Genomic DNA, 18,812 nt, shown 5'->3' on the forward strand with positions numbered 1-18,812 from the left:
TTTATTTATTTTTTTTCCTCAAGCTTATATGAATCATAAGAAAAGCAAGGCAGCAGCGATCAGTTTTACACCAATTAAAAGATATAAATTTTATTACTAACTCAATATCTTGCACAATTAATTTGGGTTTTTCAGCTATTTTGTTAATTTGTTATAAATAATAATTTTGCGTTGGTCGGTAAGCTGATTTTTTTTAACTGCAGCCTGAAATTTAAGTATTGATATAAACATTTATACCAAAGTTTTATTTTAGCATTTATTTGCATAAGCTCGTGATGATGAATTTTAGGTCATTCTTATCTTCGTTTGTGTTAGCAGTTAACAAACGCGATTGTTGCACCTTTTTTAACCATAAAAAAGTTTGATTGTTGGAACCACTTCAACTGTCGATCACTTTCAAACCGTCTTCTGAGCTGCGCATCATTTTAGAAAGAATTTTTTGAGATGGAAAACGAGAACGCTGCTCCAGTCCGCGTAAGTTTTTAAGCTTTCTGCAGTTTTTTTCCCATTTATTTTGCAAGTCTCTAGAATTTTACAAGCGCAGAAAGACGTGTGTGTTTGCGAATTTTTAAATAATTTACGGTGTGAAATTCGCAGCCGTTACGGTCGACCGGTCTCAAAGGGAAGGTTGAAAAACTGCTGCGCAGAAAATGTCGTGCCCCGTCAGTCCATGAGTTGAAGACGAAGCTTCAAAAAATGGATCTCCAGCAAGTCTTGAAGCTCAACGGCCGCCGAGTCAAGACTAGCTCCAGTAAGTTTTGGCAATGCTTGCCCATTTCTTGTTTTTAATAATTATTAAAAAATACGCAGACAAGACCAAGCTGGCCGAGGAGGTTGGCGAGCTCCTGACCACCCTAGACAGGCACAACGCGCCCCCGCTGCCCCTGGAGGCCGCTGAGGCTGAGCAGCCAACGTGCGCAGTGTGCAAAGACGCCAAGCCCGACTACGTCTATAGCCTCTGCGGACATGCTTGTGTCTGCGGCAGATGCCGCGTCCTTCTCACAAATGGACCCCCGCATAACAGGTTCTCGCTGTGTCCCATCTGCCGAGAGAAACACAGAGATGACCTTGTCAGAAGACTCCACATTTTGTAGTTAGTCTGACCAAGTTCCAGTTTATACATACTTTTACAATAACTGTGCATTTAAACATCATACACATTACTTTACTTGTTTTTCGTTTTTCTGACCAATATGCCCAAAACTACCATTGGAAATGTTATTGAAATTTCTAAAATTATGTATATTTTATTAGGAATTGAAAGATCTGCAAACTTTTAATGCAAAATCCACAAGTTTTAATTAAAATTTAATAAAATAGCATATTGCTTATTTTAGAATGAAATATTAATAGAAAAATAGTTTCATCATATACATACATACATACAAGAACATAATATATCCGCATATATCTACATGTAGATGTCCCAAAATGCCAAAATACATACATAATGTGCCAAAGTGTACTCACATGCGATGAAAATCACGGCATTTCAGCCAAAACTGTCCAAATTTCACTTTCCTTTCAAAAAATACAGCCGGCTTTTCGAACAAACCACTCGTTCACCTTATTGTTGTTTGTTTACCTTTTTGAACAGCAATGCAACCAACCAATCAGAGAAAGTTTCCAATCGTTCCGCCAATAGCAGATCGGTGAAAGTTTGTCGACCAATCAACGTTCAGAATTTTGGCGTATTTGGTAGGAGTGTAAGAATTAGAAAAATACATTGCTCTGGTTGCTTGAGTTCAAGTACTTGCGTGTCGAAACTCGTCTCCTTAACATACACCTTAGCCTCCCAGGCAAAAAAGTAAAAGTAGGATCTTGTTGAGAGTAGGATTACAACAAGAGTAGGATCTGTTTATGTACAAGAAATCTGTTGCTCCTCTGACCATATTTCGCAAGTATTTGCATCCACAGACGCGTCCAGGACATTCAGCTTGTCCAACCAAGGCCGATGTGTCCGAAATTCTGTTAGAAACCAGACAAACACGTCAATTGCATGCGAAAGAGCGCGAATTTCGAACACGAATGAAGTCGATTATCTGCAGCAGCGACTGACTGAGTCAGCGGTGTTTATCTTTGATAAGGAGCCGAGGGAGCAGGTAAAGGTAAATCCGATAAGTGCATTCAGTGGACGCCGATCGGTGAACGGGTGCGCACTTTTGTCCACAGTCTTAGCCGCCGACAAGAGTCGTACGATGGCCGGTGCTGGGGATCAGTTTTGCCTTCGCTGGAACAACTTTCAGAGCAACATCGTGTCCGTGCTGGACAACCTGAAGGAGCAGGAGGACCTCGTAGACGTCACCCTGGTGTGCGAGGGTCACGCTGTCAAGGCCCACAAGGTCATTCTCTCCGCTTGCAGCCCCTACTTCCGAAACGTCTTCAAAGTAAGAGACCCCCTGATGTGTCAGAATCAAGTGACCTAATTTTGATTTGTCCGTAGGAAAATCCGTGCCAGCACCCAATAGTCATCCTCAAAGACGTGCACAATGCAGAGCTTGACGCCCTACTCAGTTTTATGTATCAAGGAGAGGTGTACATTTCGCAGGACAGGTTATCCTCGTTCCTCAGGACGGCTGAAATCCTGCAGGTCAGGGGTTTGGCTGGCGCAACGGCACCTGCGAATTTATTGGTAATACTTTTTTGAAAGCTTTTTTTTGTAAAAAAATTATAATATTAATTTTAATTTTGAAATATAAAAATATATAATTTAAAAAAAGTCAAACTTTTTCTGAAAACAAACCAAATTGGGTTTTTGTATTTTAACAAAATATCTCACCTTTACAATTTGTGAATTTTTTATAAGCAAACTAAGCAAGTTTTTTTTTTATGAAATTTCAGGGTGAGCAAACACAAACAAAAAACCAGCGGAACAAGGCAAGTGCTGGTAGAGGAACACCACCTCCACTAGTTCCACCCCACCAACAGCGAGAGGCGACGTCACCCCCGCAAGCAAAACGACGGAAAACCACCCCTCGGAGAGTTGTGGAAAATGCGTCAGGGGTGGTGGCGGTGCCGCAGGTGGGAGTAAAGCAGGAGCCGTTAGACGACGAGCAACTCGGTATTTGCCGCGAGGAGGATCAACTCAAGATGGACCCTGAGGAGGAAGACGAAGAGCCAGACGAACCTTTTCTTCCCCCCTCAGGTTCACAAAGCCCCCTGGCCAGTGACGAATCAACCAGTATGCTTGCCAGATCACTGACTGCCCCCAGAGATGCCACAGGTCATTATATAATTTTAGATAAACTTTCTTTTCAAATCTCCTTTCATTTAGTATATAAGGTACATAATATCAAAAGCTGCTAATTATAAATATATGATAATTTCTATAAGAAGATACATAGTTATTTTCTTATTAATGCCATTGACTAAGAAATATTTTATTAGGAATCGTAATTTTTATATTATTAAATATAAATTTCACACAAATTTCTGTATTATGTAACTTTTCATCAAAATTTAAAATTCATATTAAATACTGGATTTGTACATAACAAGAGCCAAGCCAATTAGTTGTGTGTTAAACTTGCTTATTTATTGAGCGTTGAACGTTAAGTCTAGAGTTTTGCATCAGTCTCAGAAGCTGCACGCACGGCGGAGGCAAAGGCGACAGCGTGGGGGTGGCACTTCAGGGGACGTCCAGGGTGACTCTTGAGACAGTCGAGTAACAATTGCAGGGTAGGCTCGGCCTTTGCCGGGGGCAGGAGGTTGTGATTGGGTTGGCGAAAGGGCTCGAAGCGCTGCTCCAGCGCCTCCTTCAGCTCTCGGTGTCGCACCTCCAGAGCCACCTGCTGTTGCTGCAGCTCAGAGAAAAGCTCCCTGTCCACGTATAGGCCGTCGTTGCGGAACTCTTGATCCCTGGCCACCGGAAGGTCAGGCACAATGACCACCCTAAAATTAATTTAAATTGAAGATATAAATTCAATCTTCTTTTGAACTTCCATGAACAAAAATTTTGATAATACATATTTGGAATTTTTATTATAATTGAATTTGTAAAGAATTTTTCTTTTGGATTTTTAGTAGCCATTCTTGCCAAGAATTTTGTTGGGAAAATAAAGAAATCCTGACCTTTGGGATTTTGGGGTGTGCGCAGACGTCAGCTGCTTCGCCAACTCCTCCGAGATGCGAACAACTTTTGAATGGCTCAGGATTCTCTCTGTAGACATGATCGGGCTTCAGAAGGTGGTTTTGAAAATGAAGGAAAAACCGTCTCGTTTTGAAGTGACGTTTCGATGCAAAGAATTTCCAACAATATCAACATTTAGATTAGATTGTTGAAAAAATTGGCTCACACTACAATGGGAATTTAAAAGAACAATATAATTATTTTCATAAATTTGACATACTATATAAATATCTCTTAGTCAAGAATCCACTCAGTTATGTGTAGGGAAAATATACGAAAAAAAGATAGTTTTATAATTTTTTATAATAATTTTATAAAATCCGGCTTCCTCGGTGGAGATGAGCAACTTTATTGTTTCTGCATGGTACAGAAAATCCCTGCATAAACAATAAAGTTGCTCATCTCCACCGAGGAAGCCGGATTTTATTTCAACAAATATGACCACCTCGAGTGCCAAAAGGTTCCACAACAACAACTTCAAGAACCTATACAGAAATAATTTTTAAATTGAAAAAATTTGTTTTTATGTATAAACTTTCTAAATTCATGCAAAAAAATCAAATTCTATTATTCTTCTAAAATTTTTGATTATTTTCATTTTAGGATCAAATTCTCCCCTTCAGAGTCTCCTTTTGAGTGGGAGCGTAGACGGATCATTAACGATTTCAGACCAGCAGCAGCAATTGTCGCCAGGTGAGTGTTGCTCATTTCAACATCTCTCAGCCTCATCCCCTTTGACAAAACTCGCTTGCATGAAATTGGGAAAAACGGACTTTATTAACTCTGCCGAACGGGTGCTTAATTCTTCTACTCTGCTTTTTATCTCTTGCTGTCTTTGGGACTAACCGCTGCGGTTACCTAGCGATAAAATTTTATCGACGCTTATTCGGGTTGGGTTCCATCACACACACTCTTTGCTGCTTTATGTGCGCGGCTGTTTATCTCTGATAAAAAGTGACTGCGTGCGTATGTGTGTATGTCTGTGTGTTGTATTTTGGAGCATTTATTTATCATCGAGCAAACAAATATTCAATAATTTGTCAAGCGATAAAACACATGGTCTGCAGGAGATTTTTGTTTGTCCCATCAGAGAAAGATCAAAGTCCAACGAATTAATGAAAAATAATGTACTTTGGTATCTCATCGTCGAATATTGTTGTAAATTTTGATTTTTTTTTACACTTCGGCCAGTAGTTGAAAAGAAAAAACAAAAACAGGAGTGGTTATGGCAGGGCTGTGGTGTGTTTGCAGGGTCGTCGTCGGTGGCGCTCCAGGGTCAGGGCGCGTGTCGGCGGCCGCGCGACTGCCCTCTCTGCCGACGCACCTTCAGTAACCACTTCAACATGAAGCAGCACGTGATGAACGTGCACGCGCCGCCCGTGCCGGCGCAGTGTCCCAAGTGCGGGTGCGTCGTGCGCAACCGGCTCTACCTGCGCAAGCACCTCGTCAAGGCGCACAACGCGCCCCTCAGACGCGTCTTCGACTCCTCCGGACGACGCGTCTACGTCCACTCGCCCTGAATCGCCCCTCACTCCTCCTCCTCCTCCGCAGGTCCAGTAGAAAGAAAGAAAGAAAAAACGTGTCTTCCCTGATATTCGTTTGAAAATAAAAGATAATTCAAAACTACATTTTCAATTAAATTTTTAAATACAATCATACATTTTGGGCAACAATTTATTTTTCATTAGACTACTTATTAGACTGGTGAAAGAATGTATTATTTGGTTTTAATTTTTTTTATCTATAATTCGCTCCAATATTCATTCTGCAAATCGCTACTTTGTGAGCTATATTTTAATTGTCTTTGAAAATTAGTGCTGAAAGTTCAGAGCAATATAAAATTAAAATATGCCCTCCCCTTTATATACAATAATTGGATAAAAAATGGTTTGCTAAAAAGACTTCTTTGCTTACTCTCAGGAGACAAATGATTTATTTTTTATTTAAACTAAATTTAATATATTAAATAGCCTTCATTAGTCTACCAAAAGTTAAAATTCCTATTTTTTACAACTTACAGTTAACTGAAAAATAATCCTATATTAGGTAGAAATGTATAGTTTTCACTTAATAATAGTAAAATAAAATTTAGTTAATTAGTAAATATGATTCTCGTAAAAATTTTCATAATTTGAGATTGAGTTCAAATTCTGGGACGTTTTGGATCTCGCATTTCTCTCACTCATTTTTGTTGTTCAGCTCATTTTATTTTTGCAGATATAGCAAAATTGAATTCAAATTAGAATCGTGGCCATCATTGCACAAGTTAATTCTGTGCTGTTCTTAAAGGCCTAAAAATTGTCATTGAAAACCCCCCTTAAATTAAAATGTGTGATTTTCTTGAAATTTTTAAAACTTATCTGGACCTGTACCTCATTCCTGTTGACATGCTTTTAATAATAAGCTTTAAATACTATCCATAATCATGTAGATGAATGCATTTTATTGCATTGCTGAGATGTGACTGAATTAAAGATAAACCCCCTGACTAATTCAGAAAAGTTGATTTAAAAAAATTAAGATCAATAAAGATTGTTAAATTTTGGCTGTTTTGTAAAAAAAGGGGGGCCGATAGGAATGTGTTGAAATCTGAATTTACGCTTGTTTTTTTTTATCTGGTTGCTTGTTTGGAAGAGGAGAGATATTTTCTGCGCGATGCATCACACCTTTGACTCTTCTGTTCTCGCAAGTGGGTAACAATATATATATCTAATTCTTGTGTACATGTGCACTTACTTACTTTTCCCTTGCATGAAATGTTGAGTACAAAAAAATACCGCATGACGTGGAGAATTAATTGAATCGATATGTAACCTCCAATCGCCCCCAATCATCTTACAAGAAGTGTATTTTATGTGATTTAAAGAACTGATCGATAGATATTTTGTGTAAATATTAACTCTTTGGATGGACTAATAAATTTAATGTTGCCAAACCTAACAAGAGCAAAATAACACACATGTCGAATGACGCACTCTTTAATTCTGATAACGCAACTACCATATTAAAAAAAACTAATATAGAGCATAATCAATTATTAATCACTAGTTTGATCATAATATCAACCCATGAAGTGGAAACTTTACTTCGGCACTCGTATTTTACTTTTATTTAAACTCATCGGTAATTAAGTCAAGTAGCCGTGAAATAAAATGAACCCCGATTATACATGTAAAAAGTTTGAAAATATTAAATACTGATTATATAATATTTGGCTCAGTTACTGTCCATTTTAATTTTTTTATGAAATTATGAAAGCGATTTAAATTTATTTTGTTTCATGTAAAAATAAATAGAATTTCAAAAATTTATTATAAATTTTAATCAAGAATTCGAAGTTTGTAAAATTAAAATTTTATTTCATGTTTTGCTGTCATTTTAAATTAATTTTGGGGTTTCCACTTTTTGGTCGAGTGAGGTGCAATTATTCATTGACTTTTGTGTTTTTATTTTCCGAGAGAGAAGTTTCTGTGAGAGAGGTTCGGTGTCCGAGCGGATTTGAGACGCGCGTCTTTTGCATTGCAGGAAGCCAAGTGGCGCGGCCGACGGGCGGGCTGCCGCGGGTGGCCCAGGGGGGCTCGTGTCCCCATTGCGGCCAGGAGTACGCCAACCAGTCTTCGCTCAAGTACCACGTGCGCCTCGTCCACTCAGAAATGACGGACCGGGCGTGCTGCCACTTGTGTCCCAAGTCGTTTCGCACCCGCGAGAGCTTCAAACTGAAGCAGCACATGAAGGACGCGCACAACGTCCACTACTGACAACCAATATCTGACCCCTCTCAACCCTTTCCTCCGTGCCACAGAAGGAACAAATCTGCGCCGAACACATCCAATGGACGCTAGAAATGCAACGCCTCAAAAATTAATTTTGCAGCTTTTCATGTAATTGTGACAATTTTAAGTGATTTATGTGAAAAAGAAGAGTTTGCGGTGGAATTTTCAGGAACTGAAATTATATTTTATGGTCTTTTTTCTCAAAAGTCTGGAGCATTCCCAATTCTTTGATTTTAATTTTTTTTTTATATATATCCCAAATCCCAAGTGTTTTGCCCTCTCAGAAAACCGTGCAGATTATTTTGCCATACGCTGCAGCGAGAAACAGTGCAGAAGTGAAAAACTTTCCAACGATGGTCTGAAATGTTCATTTGCCCACATCGAATATTTTGTACATTTTATTGTTATATTCATTTTTTTTTCTCGCGCTTTCTGTACTTCAGAAATATTTATATGTTCATTTATGTTTTGATTCTTTCACCTTGATTAAGTAACTTACTTAGAGAGAATAAAATCTGCTTTTTCAAGTGACACGCTTTGGAAGATTTTCTCCTGTGTTTTGTTTTTTTTTCTTTCCTACAGACCATGTTGTCGACTTTTGATTGTTTGATTTAAGGCATGGTTTTACATTTGCCTTTTGTCGTTTTTCAAACCTCTTGTTTACTTCTTTTATTTTTGTGTGGTGACGAGAGCAAAATGCTTAAAAGAGCGCGTGCATTCGCAGAGGAGGCTCGCAGCACGGACGGCGCCAATCGAATGAGCAGCCGACCATGCCCGGTGTGCCAAAAGATCATCTCGAACAAATCAAACCTGGTCAAGCACATGCGCATCAAGCACGGCGGCTCGTATTTGCAAGAGGCTTCGTGTCACATCTGTGGTAAGGTCTTCAAACACAAGTATTCACTGTCAGCGCACATGTACTCGCTGCACCGCTCGGCTGATGGCGACAACAACCACCACTCCAACTAGGTCTTCCACAATGACTTTAAAAGCTCTCCCAAGTGGCCTTAGGAACATTTAGTCACAAATTTAATGTTTTAAATACAAGTAGTCGATTTTAGTATTTTCGTTATATTGATTTCAATTCTAGCCAAACTTTTTTGTACTTAAATCAGACGAGTTCGAAACAATAATTGCCAAATGTATGAACAAATTATTTGCTGTTGAGTAAATTCTGAAGACTGATGTTACCAAAATGAATATATATTTTTATTCCTTACTGAAAATCATACAATTTAATGAGGAAGTACAAAAAAAAACTTAGCATCCAATGCATTCAACTTTTCCAGCGCAGGTGTCTGGGTCGAAGAAGAAGGCGTTGTTAAGAGGTCGGTCCTTCAGACTGATTGCCTTGATCACTTCTTGCGCCACAATTCCACCAAGAATGGCACATGTAGCACCTAGCTGGCCAGTTGTGTTGCTGCAAAAGATTCATTGCAAAATTCTCAATTGTGGTATTCATTGCATTTACTTGAAAACTTCTTCAGGAATTTTTGCAGGGTCGACTCCGAGCTCGGGCAAAAGAGAATCCCTCAGAGACAGCAAAGTTTTCAAGTCTTCCTCCGACCTGCTCGGATATCTTTTCTCCTTTTCACGGAATTCTTGAACCACTGTCGAAATTTTTAGCATTTAGAAAAAAAAACTATATTTAAAAAAATACACTCTACTAGGCTTTCGTTTTGAAAAAATATAACTGGGCTTACTCTTGTCTGAAAAAAACATCTTTACCAGTTAAATTTTTTGGTATAATTGATATTTTCTGTTTTATTATCTATTTTATATTTCTATTTTTGTCATTACCTCTCATGAGGAAATAGCCAAAACTCATCCTCTTCAACTTCTTGGCCTGGTCGTCAGACTTCCAGTCTGCGTCCATGAAATCCTGATACGGAACAAAAGTAGCAGTCTCTTTTGTCATTTGGCTCACAGGAGGCGCCCCTTTGATATTAATCTTAGTTTCACTGAAAATTTAAGAAAATCAACCTGTGGTTTAAGTTAAATTTAATTTTTTTTAACCATACATGGAAAACTCGTGGAGGAGCAAGTCTGCAAACATGTAGCCGTAGAAGCCAAAGACGTCCGCGGCAAAGAACTTGATGTTGTTGAGTCTGCAGATCTGGTCAAGTCTCTGGTTGTGCTTCTTGAGGCAGCCCAGGGCCAACACCACCTCGAACTTTGTGAAGAATTCGTCTGGCTCGGCGTCGATGGCGTTTCCACGAGCTTGGACGTCGACCATTGGGTTCAAAGGTCGGGCCCTGTCAAGAGAGCTGAGAGCCCGGTTGGTGCCGACGGCCGACTCGGACACAAGGAACTGCGACTCGAGGTCTTCAGGGGCCACCGGCTCCGAGTCGAGCAGAGTGAGAGTCTTGACGCCGGCCAGAATGAGGTTCTTGGCCACTTCAGCGCCCAGTCCTCGAGCGCCTACCACCAACACGCGAGCTGCACGCAGCCTGGAGAAAATAAATAGTTGAAAAATTCTATGAAAAAAAAAATCAAAATTAATTAGTAGTTTATACCGCTTTTGTGAGTCGAGACCCCAGAGGCGAATCTGCCGATCGTAGAGCGTGGCCTCATCTTCGCTGATCTCCTGCGTCTTGTGCTCGACCATTTTCACTCACCCTCTGGCTCCTTTAATTAGCGATTTTGAAAAGCAATTATTAAATAGGACTGATTTTGTTGCTATCCTTACGATTGTTTGTTTATGTTTGCCGCCGGCACACGTGCTGTAGTTCAAGTTTGATCCGCAAGAGGGCGGTTCGTGCTCACTGGCGGAGAGGTAGGCAACCGGCTAAACATATATGGACAGTTGGTTGCATAAAAAGAGAAATAACTTCAAACCTGTATCGTCTGTAGATGAAAAAGTATGTAGCACATTTAATATAATAATCTATAGGGATGAAAGAATTGGAACTTTAGCTATGAAAACATTATATATTTAAATTGATCCTATATGAAAGTTTCCTTTTTTTAAGAACGACTTACAAAAGTTATTAATTAATATAGTAAATATATTAAAAAAATCAATCTTGATCACTCCCCCATCACAGAGTGTGTGAATAAATGAAATTGTTGCTTCATTAAATATGTGTACGCATGGTTCAAACAATGGCAATTAAAAATGTGGATACAATTGTTTTAAAACTACATTATTTTAGTATTTTAAGATAATTCTATATCAGACGTCTTAATGATGAAATCTGCGACTTCTCACAACCATTGCAACTGCTGTAATGCATCCGTAAATGAGTTGTTCCATCAAAAACACAGGTTTGAGCAAGATTTTTGACTGAATTGATGATGTATTGTTCATCTGTGCTGCCAACCACTTTGAAGCACTTGCAACGTCTCATCAACAGCAACTCTTCTTGAACCGTTTTAGGTAGGATGTTATGGTTAATCCTAGAAAGGCAGAAGATTGGTTTTATGAATTAATTTTTGTGTTCATCTTACCTGTGATTTCTTACTAGGGCACAGGCAATTCTTTTCAAACTTGGGACACTGCTAGTTCCATTTACTCCTTGCTTGTCTACAGGATGTGAAAATGAATTTCCTGTCACATCCAAAGAGGCAAGTTTGAGCATTTTGAAACTGATGTCGAGAGAGCTAAGAACATTGTGGGATACGTCCAGATCCCTAAAAGATTGAACGGAATTTTTAAATTTGACTGATAATAATCATATTAATAATAACTTATTTGAACCTTAGTCTAGGGAGGTCTCCAATTGAAGATGCAAATTTCTTGATTTTATTGTGTGAAACGTTCAACGTAGAAAGTTTTTCCAGGCTCAAAATTTCCAAAGGTAACGCAGGGAGCTAAATTTGGTAAATTAATGATCATTATTTTTTCCTAATATTTTCATACATACTCTGTTTTCTTGAAGGTTGAGAAGCGACAGAGAATTTCTAATATTCGGCAGAGAAAAGAATCTCCAAGTCTTGCTGTTTGATCTATCGAGTTGATTTCCTTTCAAATTAAGACTAGTCAGTTTTGAGGAGAAAGTTCTCGGCAAATCTGTCAGGTTGTTTCCTGAGACGTCCAAGGTCTGAAGTTTGGCAAGTCTTGAAACAGATGGAGGAATCATGCTCAAACCCAGATCTGGAATCTGGACTTTTTATTACGAATTTACTTAAACTAGTAAAAAAAAATCACCTGAAGCTCAACAAGTGTCTGTGAGAAAGAGGTTGTGATGAGTTCCTTTTTTGATAAAATTATTAATTTGGTTCTGCACTTTTCATTGAAATTTGACAGCTTCAGTTTCTTCTGAGAAGAAGGCAGACTATCAATAAGCCTTTTCCTTGAATCTTCATTATTTCCTTTTTTGTTGGCAGCTTGACTGTTTGAACCTGCAAGAAAATTTATTTAAAAATAAAAAAAATGACAGCAATAAATTAATAATAACCTGAGAGCAGATCCTCTCCGGTTTGGATAGTTTTTAAAAACAGTCTCAGCTGCATGACATCACACTTGCTCAGAATCAAATCCGCCAAAGGCTTCTTCAAACGAATCGTGCATTTGCCCTCTAACACGAACTTTTCAAAAGTCTGCGTCACATTTCCTGTCAACTGACGGATACCAAAATTATTTTTTGAAAATGGTAAAAAAAAGTATAATTTTTCCCTGAGTAATTACACCCAAATGAAAACTGACCTTGTAATTTATTCCATTTTTGTTGTCTGCGCTCTGTGCGACCATCGTGAGCTCGTTGTTGCTCGATTTTATTACGCTTACTTGGCATTTCTTGGCCCGATTTTTCGGCACCGACAGTCCTGCATACTGTAAATTATTTACAACCAAGTCGCAAATCAGTTTCATGGTCTCGGTCAATTCCAGAGATCTTCTCTTCGAAGAAGAAGTATGTACAGAAAAAATCCTTCAAGTGCAATGATAAATACGAAAATGGCGGCTAATTCAAATGCACCGCCTTTTCTGTGTTGTTTTTGATCGGCCAATCGGAATCGAGAACGTAGAGGAATCTTGTTCATTTGTTCGGAAGCTTGCGGAGGCGGCTCCAGATGTCACTGCCGCACCAAGTCAATGGAGTGTTGATGGCTCGTGATTGACCTGCTGAATTTCCACTGATTTCTACACTTCCTCACCCTCCTGCGGACCTCCTCTTGTCCAGATCTGCATGGTAATCACGGGAGGTGTGAATTCGGCCGTTCGCCGCCGTTTTTTCGCGTCCAAACTCTCAGTGGTCGGGCACTTCCGCTTGTAGTGGGTCTCCTTGCTTGGGAACACATTGTGCGGAATCTCTATTTTGCCTTCTCTGGCTCACGCACCTCTACATACGCAACAGGGACACATATTTTCCGCTCGACGCTATTCTCGAACGCGTTAATCGCGAATTCGCAGCTCTGGTCGCACCAGCTTATGCTATTAATTTTTCTCAATATTCTCAAATCTAGGCTATCGATTGCTTGTGCGATGCGAAATACGTTCACGTACGTGCAGGTGATGCGGAATTCGCTCGGACGCCGCATCCTTCTAACTCAATTATTTTCGTCTTGATATCAAATTTCAATCATAGATTCCAAATTGCACTCTGCCAGTTTCTAATCTGAAGCCAATCTTCCAGGGTTGAGCCAATTTTTCTCTCCCCAAGCTCGCCTCTAAATTAACCTTGGGCGTATCTTCCTAGAATTTCTTAATAAGGCTATTTCTGGACCCATCTGTTCAACAAAATGAATTTAAGCACTCCTAATGTAAATTAAAAAGCCAATTATTAGAATAATCTAAAATAATAATGCGTGAACTTGGAAATTTGAAACTATTACCGAGTTGGCCTTGATGACTATTTCTTTGGTAATGTGAAACTCACCGGGACGTTTGTTTGCAGAGGTCGGCTGACTGAGGAAGAAATGGCCACAACTTTTGAGGCCGCCAAGAATGGTATCCTCACAAACGGCAATCACGTAGACCTCAAGTCTGGCCAGTACGGCCTCCAGCAGAATGCGCTCAAAGAAGAGACGGCGGAGACTGAGCCCACCAACGGAGACTCGGCCCAGCCTGAAGAAGATGTTCCTGAAATTGACATTGAAATCAGCAATGTGGTGTGCAGTTTTAGTGTCAAGTGTCACCTGAACCTGAGGGAAATAGCCCTCAAAGGAACCAACGTAGAGTTCCGTAGAGAACAAGGGGTCAGTGCCTTAAACATTTTGTGATTTGAAAAGTCTTAATTACATTTCATTGATGATGTTTAATTAAATCGAGAAAATACCATTGGGAAAAAACTAGAACTGAATTGGTAGGGTGCTCTACATCGTTTGTGTCACTCTCAATCAAATTAATCATATTCTAGGGAAAACCTGCCTGTCTAATTTTATGTCTTCAAATAACTCAAATATGCCATTTTATCTGGCATTTTATTTTGAATTTGCTTATTAAAATATTTAATTCTTGTTTATTTTTTATTATTTTCATTTAGTACACAGGTTATAAGTTAAAAATAATTTATATTTTACATTTTAAACACATAATTTCTGAAATCGAAGTATGGAAAAGTTATTTTTATTATTTAAGAGGTTATTTTTATATTAAGATGTTTCTCAAGGCTTGTAATTCCAGAGAAAATATTTGCTGTAACTTTTATTATTTTTAAAGATTATTTTCCCTGTTTCCAAGAATTGAAAATTGAATTTTGTTGTTTTATCAGTTGATTCTCTTCCTAAACTATAATCAACCTTACTTGCATCCCATATCGGAAAATTTAGTCTCTTAACAAGTCTTTATTTCGAGTAAAATAAGTTTGAGAGCACCGAATAAAAATTTGTTATTTCTGCAGATGGTGACAATGAAGCTGCGACGGCCGTACACAACTGCCTCAATCTGGTCGTCGGGCAAAGTGACTGTGACAGGTGCGACTACAGAGGCGTGCGCTCATATTGCGGCCAGGCGGGTTGCTCGCCAACTCCAGAAAATCGGATTCAAAACCAGATTTTCACACTACCGGGTGGTCAATGTGCTCGGCTCCTGCACTATGCCTTTTAACATTAAGATTGCACATTTCTCAGAGCAGTACAGGAATCAAGCTAGGTATTAATGTTGAGCAATCGTTCGATTTGCATTCTGAAATTTTGGTGTTTTGCAGTTACGAACCAGAACTCCATCCAGGAGTCACCTTTAGAATAAAAGAACCTCACAAAGCAACTTTAAAGATATTTTCCACTGGAAGCATTACCATTACCGGTGGTAAGTTAAAACTTTAGATTGTGTTTACAATTCTTTGTTTAAATGATCTTGACATGTCCCATTCAAGTTTTAGAATCTGAAATTAAAGGTAGACTCTGGCCAGATTAACTATAAATTCTTTTTAGAAAATATTGCAGAGTTTGAAGACTAGATCATAAACTTGGTTTTCTATTGAAGTTGAAGAAAACAAAATGTCAAATCTATTCTCAAAATATCAAAATTATTTTTAATTTTACACTTAATTGAATTTCAGCTCCAAGTGTGGCAGCTGTGCAGTGTGCAGTTGAGCAGATTTTCCCATTGGTGCAGCCGTTCCGATCCGAGCGCACTGCTGCACAAATCGAGAAAATGGAGAGTAGGGCAGAACTGAAACGACTGAGGTCAGCCGGTTACTCAAAACCAACCAAAAAGCTGAAGACGGAGATTGATTCAGAGGACGATGATGAGGAGGAGGAGGAGGATGAATCTGAAGAGGAGGACGATGACTAATTTGTGATTGACTGTTTCCATCAATGAAGGAGTGCGCAAGTGTTTCGCATGTCTACGCTGAGCTTACCCTCTCCTTGCGTTAGAATCTCAGATTTGTCGAGTGCAGTGCCTACTGGAGTGGGGCCTCCCTCTGAGGCGGATTTTAATTACTTTTAACTAGCTCTGGATTTTTAATTTGCCAAAATATTTGTTTTTACAAAAGAAAATGTAGGTTTACATGGAAAGCTTCAGAGCCTGATCAGTAATGAAATTCAAAATCTGTCAGGGGAAGAAAAGGAGGCTCTTGGCTTTGAGCTGACAATGGCAATACCGAAGGAAAAGTAATACAACAACCCACCGGCTGTACAACTTAAGAGACACGGGAGTAACAATACTATTGTAAAAAGTAATGAACACCAGCCTTCGATTTTCTTAATTTATTATTTGCTCTTGTTCCTGTGCATTCTCATTAGTTTGTTCTGAATTTGCGCCTTTGGGCAGATCACACACATACTAGTTCATTATTTCAAAATAAGTCATTTGTGTACAGACGATTGAGCGAGTGACCCCTTCCTAAGTATGTAGCATACTTGAATCAAAATAATGCAAATTGTGTGGCGCATCGGCAATACAAAATATTAAAAATGCATTTTATGGTAAAAAAATGTGCCCAAAAATTTGTCCCCAAGACTCGAGAACGTGGAGCTACTTTTTTTCTAAATATTTCTTTTCTGCCTTATTTGCAGGCAATCATTGATATGCCCAATTTTAAACAGGGCAGTGTTTTAATTTTTTTTTAATCTGACACAAGGCCAGGCTCCAATTGCAACTTTTTGCTCACACTTGTACTCTTTTGTTTGCGAATCAATTCACCAACATGAATGAGGTAGCTGCTGCTGCTGCATATATTGTGAAGAAACCAGTTTTGTATTAACTGGAAACTGCAGAAACGCATTTAATTTTAGTTGAGACCTAGACTTAAAATTAAAAAATAAGAGACAAAAAATGAAAATAACTTGATTCACCTATATTACATATGTTCATCGTCATGCAAGAGTTATCATTGACAGCAGAATCTGATATACAATGTTTTTGTTTTTGCGCGCTCTGATCATTAAAATGTATGTTTCTTCAATACCTGTGCTTCAACTGTTAATATTTATAAATGCATTCATACCTTTTCCAATTGGTATAATAAATTGTAAGTGATTTTTTAATCGAATAAAAAGCAAGAATCAGCTTTCAAATTCAATTTATCTTGTTTCATCAAACAATATCATTCAAAAGTTTTCTTCTAAAAAACTTCACACTTCTGTGATTCTTCGAGGAAAAATTTAATAATTAAATTTGAAGAAAAAAATGAACATGGCGGCCGTCCTCAAACTCGTCAGAAGAGCATGACACTGATTTAATACCGTAATACTTACGCATCTGCAATTATCTGCGCATTGATTAATGCTGGATTAATGATTTTTTTTCATGAATTTTCTTGCATTTGTAAAACAGGAATTTTTTAATGTAATTAAGAATTTTATAAAAATATTACTACAATTGAGTCTTATTGAATTGCTAAAATATTGGGTCCATATATGGTTGCTCCAGAAGTCCAGAGACTTGAGAGACTCCAGACCCAGACTAAAATCAGCTAAAATCACTTTCACGCGCCTTTGGCGCTTTTGCTGCCTTTCGCCCCTCCACGTGCTCCAAGTTGAGAGCGAGAGCAGCTTGAGCCACTCCCCTTTCGTATCAAATCCCGAAACGAAAGGTTTTCATTTCATCATCATTATCATTCTTGTATTGTATTTTTCTTGCATTGAACTTTACCACCAGAGTTTTTTCACTCTGTAAAATTCAATAATCTTTTCTTCCGATATGCTGCGGGTAAGAATTCGGAGAATTTATTGCTTTGTTTAGCTCTCTTGATCGGCTTGATTCAAACGCATAACACAAAATTTTGGATATGTATATGAAAGCACAAGAAATTAATCATTTTATTTAAATTTTGCAGAATGTGGTCGGTTTGGTGACAGGAGGTGCCTCCGGACTTGGACGTGCCACTGTCGAGAGGTTCGTCCGCGAAGGTGGCAAGGTCGTCCTCTGCGACTTGTCCACCTCCAAGGGCGAGGAAGTCGCAAAGTCATTGGGAGAAAATGTCGTTTTTTCTGCGACTGATGTATTTCTTTGATTATGATTTTGCATATCAATATAAATGAATAATTGTACGCATAGGTGACCTCTGAGAAAGACGTTTTGAAAGCTTTGGACATTTGCAAGGAAAAGTTTGGACGTTTGGATGCAGCAATCAATTGCGCCGGACTCGGAGTCGCTTTTAAAACGTACAATTTCAAGAAAGATCAGGCCCACTCGCTTGAAGACTTTTTGCGCATTCTGACTGTGATACTTTTAATTGCCATTTGCAATTCAAATTAATTTCATTTCCTATCTGCAGGTGAACACCGGTGGTACTTTCAATGTCATTCGACTTGCTGTCGGTCTAATCGGCAAAAATGAGCCGGACGCCAGCAACTTGCGTGGCGTCGTCGTCAACACGGCCAGTGTTGCCGCCTTTGACGGACAAATTGGCCAGGCCGCTTATTCCGCCAGCAAAGGTGGCATCGTAGGCATGACCTTGCCCATTGCCCGCGACCTTGCCAGCCAAGGAATCAGGGTGTGCACCATTGCACCCGGTCTCTTCGACACGCCGCTTTTGCAATCATTGCCGGAAAAAGTTCGCACTTATCTTGCAAACACGGTACCCTGTCCGTCTCGGCTCGGAAATCCGGACGAATTTGCCATGCTGGTGGAATCCATTATAAGGAACCCTATGCTCAACGGAGAGGTCATCAGACTTGATGGGGCCCTCAGAATGCAGCCGTAATTAAAAAAAAATGTTGATAGTCTTTCTTGGCTTTTTGATCTGATTGGAATGCCATGCATTTTTATTAGATGCACACAGCAGCTGCTACTGAAAAGATATTTTTGTAAAAAAAACTTCCATGCTTTATAGTTATGTTTTAATAAAAAATTGTTATTGTGCCATAATTTTTCGCATTTTTAAGTGGGATTTTCTAGCTCCTTGATTTGCTATATCAACCAGTACATTGGCATTTTGATCAAAGAATGCTTGTCTAAAGTTCAAACTTTAATTCCTAACAGATGAGATATATGATCTGCCAATTATTTATAATTTGATCAGATTCCCCGTTCATGTCTACTCAAAGTTCCCTTGTTTCAAAGGTGGACCAAAATCTTA

At 38.9% G+C, this 18,812-nt stretch overlaps 8 protein-coding genes across 15 annotated transcripts in view; 4 read left to right on the forward strand and 4 right to left on the reverse strand.

Annotated features, from left to right (window-relative positions):
* LOC132198926 (tripartite motif-containing protein 2-like) overlaps positions 1-2,008 on the reverse strand; it is a 32,704-nt gene extending 30,696 nt beyond the window's left edge. For 2 of the 3 annotated variants that reach the window (XM_059623260.1, XM_059623251.1), the window contains exon 1: positions 1,471-2,008. The gene's annotated coding sequence lies outside the window, so the exon portion shown is untranslated. The remainder of the gene's footprint in view (positions 1-1,470) is intronic. The other variant, XM_059623278.1, reaches the window with a different exon arrangement.
* On the forward strand, positions 43-1,634 carry LOC132199016 (E3 ubiquitin-protein ligase NEURL1B-like). Its single transcript, XM_059623392.1, has 3 exons — positions 43-474; positions 598-751; positions 811-1,634. The coding sequence occupies exons 1-3, from the start codon at positions 445-447 to the stop codon at positions 1,092-1,094; spliced, it is 468 nt and encodes a 155-aa protein (XP_059479375.1). The 5' UTR covers positions 43-444; the 3' UTR covers positions 1,095-1,634.
* LOC132198965 (protein bric-a-brac 1-like) lies at positions 1,794-9,107 on the forward strand. Of its 5 annotated transcripts, XR_009442070.1 has the most exons (7): positions 1,795-2,108; positions 2,173-2,387; positions 2,444-2,632; positions 2,842-3,223; positions 4,733-4,822; positions 5,381-6,818; positions 7,655-7,781. XR_009442070.1 is itself a non-coding variant. In XM_059623333.1 (6 exons), the coding sequence occupies exons 2-6, from the start codon at positions 2,199-2,201 to the stop codon at positions 5,647-5,649; spliced, it is 1,119 nt and encodes a 372-aa protein (XP_059479316.1). In that variant the 5' UTR covers positions 1,794-2,102; positions 2,173-2,198; the 3' UTR covers positions 5,650-7,643. The 5 variants fall into 5 exon arrangements, 4 of the variants coding, with proteins under 4 accessions (XP_059479316.1, XP_059479303.1, XP_059479324.1 ...); XM_059623333.1 differs by lacking the exon at positions 7,655-7,781 and having other exon boundaries at positions 1,794-2,102; positions 5,381-7,643; XM_059623320.1 differs by lacking the exon at positions 7,655-7,781 and having other exon boundaries at positions 5,381-7,643.
* LOC132199026 (uncharacterized) lies at positions 3,485-4,291 on the reverse strand. Its single transcript, XM_059623402.1, has 2 exons — positions 4,072-4,291; positions 3,485-3,891 (listed from the first exon to the last, which is right to left on the reverse strand). The coding sequence occupies exons 1-2, from the start codon at positions 4,167-4,169 to the stop codon at positions 3,558-3,560; spliced, it is 432 nt and encodes a 143-aa protein (XP_059479385.1). The 5' UTR covers positions 4,170-4,291; the 3' UTR covers positions 3,485-3,557.
* LOC132198992 (SUMO-activating enzyme subunit 1) lies at positions 9,090-10,690 on the reverse strand. The gene is made up of 6 exons (XM_059623360.1): positions 10,592-10,690; positions 10,419-10,530; positions 9,924-10,352; positions 9,703-9,863; positions 9,374-9,512; positions 9,090-9,322 (listed from the first exon to the last, which is right to left on the reverse strand). The coding sequence occupies exons 2-6, from the start codon at positions 10,508-10,510 to the stop codon at positions 9,163-9,165; spliced, it is 981 nt and encodes a 326-aa protein (XP_059479343.1). The 5' UTR covers positions 10,511-10,530; positions 10,592-10,690; the 3' UTR covers positions 9,090-9,162.
* Positions 10,691-10,851: 161 nt separating this feature from the next.
* On the reverse strand, positions 10,852-12,819 carry LOC132198957 (leucine-rich repeat protein 1-like). Its single transcript, XM_059623310.1, has 7 exons — positions 12,551-12,819; positions 12,303-12,465; positions 12,053-12,246; positions 11,769-12,005; positions 11,603-11,715; positions 11,353-11,535; positions 10,852-11,301 (listed from the first exon to the last, which is right to left on the reverse strand). The coding sequence occupies exons 1-7, from the start codon at positions 12,713-12,715 to the stop codon at positions 11,073-11,075; spliced, it is 1,284 nt and encodes a 427-aa protein (XP_059479293.1). The 5' UTR covers positions 12,716-12,819; the 3' UTR covers positions 10,852-11,072.
* A 75-nt stretch (positions 12,820-12,894) lies between these two features.
* Positions 12,895-16,805, forward strand: LOC132199001 (TATA box-binding protein-like 1). 2 transcript variants are annotated; one of them, XM_059623373.1, is made up of 5 exons: positions 12,895-13,034; positions 13,740-14,040; positions 14,685-14,935; positions 14,991-15,091; positions 15,345-16,805. In XM_059623373.1, exons 2-5 carry the CDS (start codon positions 13,762-13,764, stop codon positions 15,578-15,580), a joined length of 867 nt encoding a protein of 288 aa, XP_059479356.1. In that variant the 5' UTR covers positions 12,895-13,034; positions 13,740-13,761; the 3' UTR covers positions 15,581-16,805. The 2 variants fall into 2 exon arrangements, with proteins under 2 accessions (XP_059479356.1, XP_059479364.1); XM_059623381.1 differs by having other exon boundaries at positions 12,915-13,047.
* A 473-nt stretch (positions 16,806-17,278) lies between these two features.
* Positions 17,279-18,601, forward strand: LOC132201799 (3-hydroxyacyl-CoA dehydrogenase type-2). The gene is made up of 4 exons (XM_059628283.1): positions 17,279-17,440; positions 17,568-17,732; positions 17,789-17,953; positions 18,009-18,601. The coding sequence occupies exons 1-4, from the start codon at positions 17,432-17,434 to the stop codon at positions 18,435-18,437; spliced, it is 768 nt and encodes a 255-aa protein (XP_059484266.1). The 5' UTR covers positions 17,279-17,431; the 3' UTR covers positions 18,438-18,601.
* The last annotated feature ends 211 nt before the right edge of the window (positions 18,602-18,812 follow it).

The sequence above is a fragment of the Neocloeon triangulifer genome, unplaced genomic scaffold (genome assembly GCF_031216515.1).
Source record: "Neocloeon triangulifer isolate White Clay Creek 2 clone unplaced genomic scaffold, ASM3121651v1 ptg000001l, whole genome shotgun sequence".
Lineage (NCBI taxonomy): Eukaryota > Metazoa > Arthropoda > Insecta > Ephemeroptera > Baetidae > Neocloeon > Neocloeon triangulifer.

Excerpts from the sequence above, each read along its gene's own strand:
- LOC132198957 (XM_059623310.1), bottom strand. The coding sequence starts at position 12,715 with ATGAAACTGATTTGCGACTTGGTTGTAAATAATTTACAGTATGCAGGA. Across the intron at positions 11,716-11,768 it reads TCAACCTTCAAGAAAACAGA|CTCCCTGCGTTACCTTTGGA; the intron begins GTATGTATGAAA and ends TACCAAATTTAG. Across the intron at positions 11,302-11,352 it reads GCCCTAGTAAGAAATCACAG|GATTAACCATAACATCCTAC; the intron begins GTAAGATGAACA and ends CTGCCTTTCTAG.
- LOC132198965 (XM_059623333.1), top strand. The coding sequence starts at position 2,199 with ATGGCCGGTGCTGGGGATCAGTTTTGCCTTCGCTGGAACAACTTTCAG. Across the intron at positions 2,388-2,443 it reads ACTTCCGAAACGTCTTCAAA|GAAAATCCGTGCCAGCACCC; the intron begins GTAAGAGACCCC and ends ATTTGTCCGTAG. Across the intron at positions 2,633-2,841 it reads CGGCACCTGCGAATTTATTG|GGTGAGCAAACACAAACAAA; the intron begins GTAATACTTTTT and ends ATGAAATTTCAG.
- LOC132199016 (XM_059623392.1), top strand. The coding sequence starts at position 445 with ATGGAAAACGAGAACGCTGCTCCAGTCCGC. Across the intron at positions 475-597 it reads AGAACGCTGCTCCAGTCCGC|CCGTTACGGTCGACCGGTCT; the intron begins GTAAGTTTTTAA and ends TGAAATTCGCAG. Across the intron at positions 752-810 it reads CCGAGTCAAGACTAGCTCCA|ACAAGACCAAGCTGGCCGAG; the intron begins GTAAGTTTTGGC and ends AAAAATACGCAG.
- LOC132199026 (XM_059623402.1), bottom strand. The coding sequence starts at position 4,169 with ATGTCTACAGAGAGAATCCTGAGCCATTCAAAAGTTGTTCGCATCTCG. Across the intron at positions 3,892-4,071 it reads CACACCCCAAAATCCCAAAG|GGTGGTCATTGTGCCTGACC; the intron begins GTCAGGATTTCT and ends AATTAATTTTAG.
- LOC132201799 (XM_059628283.1), top strand. Across the intron at positions 17,733-17,788 it reads TCGTTTTTTCTGCGACTGAT|GTGACCTCTGAGAAAGACGT; the intron begins GTATTTCTTTGA and ends TTGTACGCATAG. Across the intron at positions 17,954-18,008 it reads ACTTTTTGCGCATTCTGACT|GTGAACACCGGTGGTACTTT; the intron begins GTGATACTTTTA and ends TCCTATCTGCAG.
- LOC132198992 (XM_059623360.1), bottom strand. The coding sequence starts at position 10,510 with ATGGTCGAGCACAAGACGCAGGAGATCAGCGAAGATGAGGCCACGCTC. Across the intron at positions 10,353-10,418 it reads GGTCTCGACTCACAAAAGCG|GCTGCGTGCAGCTCGCGTGT; the intron begins GTATAAACTACT and ends TATTTTCTCCAG. Across the intron at positions 9,323-9,373 it reads ATTCCTGAAGAAGTTTTCAA|CAACACAACTGGCCAGCTAG; the intron begins GTAAATGCAATG and ends AATCTTTTGCAG.
- LOC132199001 (XM_059623373.1), top strand. The coding sequence starts at position 13,762 with ATGGCCACAACTTTTGAGGCCGCCAAGAATGGTATCCTCACAAACGGC. Across the intron at positions 14,936-14,990 it reads CAGTACAGGAATCAAGCTAG|TTACGAACCAGAACTCCATC; the intron begins GTATTAATGTTG and ends GGTGTTTTGCAG. Across the intron at positions 15,092-15,344 it reads AAGCATTACCATTACCGGTG|CTCCAAGTGTGGCAGCTGTG; the intron begins GTAAGTTAAAAC and ends ATTGAATTTCAG.